This window comes from Seriola lalandi, unplaced genomic scaffold (genome assembly GCF_002814215.2).
Source record: "Seriola lalandi dorsalis isolate HSWRI2012SDOR001 ecotype SW California unplaced genomic scaffold, Sedor1 jcf7180002053214, whole genome shotgun sequence".
Taxonomy (NCBI): Eukaryota; Metazoa; Chordata; class Actinopteri; order Carangiformes; family Carangidae; genus Seriola; species Seriola lalandi.
The window spans coordinates 31,095-34,970 of NW_019523767.1; the positions used below are offsets into that span (position 1 = coordinate 31,095).

Sequence of the window (3,876 nt, forward strand, 5' to 3'; positions counted from 1 at the left end):
ATTTGATCATCTTCATTCATGCTCCCCAGATTTTGGTTCAGATATTCATGTTCCCCTCAGGATGAATTTTAACCACTTTGGTGACTTATCTTATTTGATTTTAATGTCAGGATGACTATGATGACTATAAATAGATTCGTCACAACCTGGCAACCCAAAATTCAGGTTTTACTTACCCAGCAAAATATCTGATCATCTTCATTCTTACTCCCCAGAAGATGAACCCCTGTCTTTTCTAGCACCACAGTGAGGCTAACATTAGCGATTCTGAATGAAATATCTCAACAACTTTTGAATGAATTTCCATAAGATTCGGTTCAGATGTTCATGTTCCCCTCAGGATGAATTTTGATCACTTTGGTGACCTAACTTTTTATATGATCTCATTTAAATGTCACTAATAAATTGGTTTATGACTAACTACCTGGCAACCCAGAAGTTGCTCTTATCAAAGGCTCATATCTGATCCATAAATCCTCATTAATGGAGCCACTGTAGTTACTGTTTATAAGCCGTTTATAAAGAGTGGAGCCGCCCGCCGCCTCTCATCTGATTAGTGCGCTGCGCCGGGGAACACTGAGGCTGGTGCGGTAATAAGCATTATAAGGCGGTCTGCCGGAGCTCAGTCTGTGGGAGGGGTCTGCCAAGCCTCTCTCTCTAATTGACCGGGGAGCAGAAGCAGAAGCAGCCGGGGAGAGAGGTGGTGCTCCGCTAAACCGCATTTAGTCGCTTTAATAACCGCTGACCGCGACACATCAGGAGGAATTAGATCCATCCGCGTGTTTCTGCAGGAGAGAAGAGACAGAAGAGAAAGTGATGAGCGGGAATATTCATCAGGAGACACTTGCTCACTTGTAGGAGACTTTAAAACGCTCGCGGTGCACCTGCAGAGAGATGCGTGTAGGATGTTGTTTTGACTTGAGGCGCAGATAGAAAGTGTCTCGCGGCCGGAAATGAAAGTTGCAGCTTCACGTTGAGTCGTTTCAGGGAGTTGGAGCCTCTCAGCGGGTTGTTTCTCTGACAGACGCGGACGCATGGGCCTGACAAACCGGAGGAACCCAGCCCGTGTTCAGATGGCTGATCTGGAACTGATTTACTTTGATCAGCCCGATCCCAGAGGCTCCTCCCCGGGCGGGAATAAGCAGAGTGTGGCGGAGATCCGCGGCGGAGGGAAGTCACCTCACCCCGGGGGAAGAGAGGGTTCAGCACCATGGACAGAGACCCGGAGAGGGGGCGCGCGGCCGGAGCAGGAAACAGAAACCTCCTTCACCTGCAGCCACCGAGGTGATGAAGGTGATGACGATGATGATGATGAAGATGATGATGTCCGGCTGATAGGGACCAGTCCGCAGACCTGCACACTGATCCGGAGCTCCTCAAGTGAACTGTGCGAGGAGGAGGAGGAGGAGGAGGAGGAGGAGGAGGAGGAGGAAGAGGTGATGGAGGAGGAGGAGGAGGACATCCCGGAACTTTACTTGCTGTCCGACGACGACCTCTCCTCTGACGGCCCGGGGAAGTCGGTGGACTACGGCTTCATCATCGCAGTCACTTGCCTGGTGACCGGCATCTCTCTGGTCGCCATATCCTACACGGTCCCCAGGGACGTGCGCGTGAACCCGGACAGCGTGTCCGCGCGGGAGATGGAGCGGCTGGAGCGGGAGAAAGCCAGAGTCGGGGCCCACCTGGACCGGTGTGTGATCGCGGGACTGTGCCTGCTCACCCTGGGGGGCGTGCTGCTCTCCACCCTGCTCATGGTCTCCATGTGGAAGGGGGAGATGATGAGGAGGAGGGCGTTTGCTTATTCCAAACACGCAGCCAAGTTGTACGGCTCCATCAGCCTGAGAGCGGGATCCAGCCCGACGCGGGAATCCTGCTCACACGTGTCAGCGGCTGATGAGGATTTAGAGGTGCTCAGCTGAATTCATGGACAGGAGGAGCGGGAAAGACTCAGACAAGCGCTTTGAAAATCCTCCCAGTGCTGTCCTCCTGACGGGGGGGGGGGGGGGGGGGGGGGGGTTTACCGCCTTTTAATGTCTAACAGCTGAAGAAGTTTCTCTTTAAAGGACAAGTTCACTTTTTAAAAGTCTCATATGTTCATGGTTCGTACTGAGTGTCAGTGATCAGGGACAAAGCTGTTTCCTGTGTGAGTGAAGTTCAGACAGAGATTACCCACAATGCATCCATGACATAAAGTTTATGTTGAGTGGACACAAATGTTCAAGACCGTCCACGTGACATAAAAACGTTGTGTTCACTGGACAAACACTCGTCCCTTGTGAGGCTGACATGATTTTTTTCAGTTCATTCTACTTAAATCTGAAACTTAAATCTGAAACTTAAATCTGAAACTTAAATCTGAAACTTAAATCTTCGTGAAACTTCACTGAAAATTTTGTGTCAAACTGACAAAAATCTGCAGTCAGACCGAGGTCATGTGACACACAAAAGTTTATAGTGTGTGGCGTTTCCAGTAAACTTTAAATTGAGTGTGTGTGTGTGTGTGTGTGTGTTTGGGGGGGGGGGGCTTGTTGCTCATAGACACTCAGAATCTGAGACGAGACTTTACAACTCTGGTCATTATTTTATCTTCTGCAGCAGATCCTGCTGTGTTTGCTTCTTTTTAAAATATAATTTATAATGTCACTTAATGTCAATGAAACATTATATATTTGTTGTTATTTAGACATTTTCACACAAACTTTTTGACCTTATAACTTTTTTCTCTCACCCTTCCCTATATATGTGTGTAGATATATATATATATATATATATATATATATGCATGCACCTACATAAATAAAAACATACACCCATGTACGTTTTTAGATATACAAAAAATGTATTTAATAAATGAAAGGCTTTGATATTTCATGTTAGAAGTCGACCTGCTACAGATTCACGTTTGTCTTCTCAAATTTGATCCGTCTGATGTTTCATTGACATTTCTATCAAGTGTAAATAGTCATCTTCCTCTGCTTGAGCTTTTTTTGTTATTGTTGATTTTGTAAGTTATATATATATATATATATATTGCGGTTCCAGGCTTTACCAGCCCTTTGTCATATGCTGAAGAGCTGTTTCTCATGATGCTAACAGATATAATTCTTCCTCTTGCAGCGAGTTCCTAAAAGAACATTTGGTTTTGTGTCGACGTCTTTGCTGCTGAAGTTGAACTCAGTCAAATCAGTCTGAAATCTTCCAAAGTAAAAGTCTTTGTTGTACAAACTTCCCTCTTTGTTCTACTCTCTGTCCACCTCAGGAAACACTTCCTGTCCAGGGGAATTTCAAACTAAAAGTCTATAACTCTGGAAGACACCCACTTGATTTTTATAACAGATTGCAGGAGCCTCGTTTTAGCTTCAGCTGAATTTAAAATGCTTGTATTTAAGGACGGTGGGTTTCCTCCTTCGTCTGTCCCTGTGGCGCTTTAAGTTCACGTGACAATGAAAAGGTGTTATTACAGTCAGGTTGAAACATGAAACGTGTTTTCCTGAACTCTACATGTTGTTTACGTTGCTGGCTGGTGGTTTGCCTTATGATGATCTCTGACATTTTTCACCACAGCTTGTCGTCACGCTGCTCTCAGTGAACTCGTGTTTACCTGCCGCTGCTCACCTGCAGTAGGTCGGAGGTCAAACCTGAACCAGGAGTGCTGCCATTGTTGCAGCCTTCAGTGTTTTTCAGACAGAGAGCTTCAGTGGATGAAGCTAACGAAGCTGCACATCTGGTTTTACACCTGCATGGACCCGTGTTGAAGAAGTGACGCTCCGACTTGTTGAAACACAAACACTGATACCACAGGAGGTGTAATCAGATTTTGTGGTTGAGCACCGACGTTGGGGAAAAGCTCAGTTTACACCGAATACACTCGGGGGG

The 3,876-nt window shown here is 46.3% G+C and overlaps 1 protein-coding gene across 1 annotated transcript; it reads left to right on the top strand.

The window, feature by feature from the left end:
- The first annotated feature begins 681 nt into the window (after positions 1-681).
- LOC111651049 (uncharacterized) lies at positions 682-1,952 on the top strand. The gene has a single exon (XM_023401009.2). It carries the CDS (start codon positions 1,035-1,037, stop codon positions 1,917-1,919), a length of 885 nt encoding a protein of 294 aa, XP_023256777.2. The 5' UTR covers positions 682-1,034; the 3' UTR covers positions 1,920-1,952.
- Positions 1,953-3,876: the final 1,924 nt, after the last annotated feature.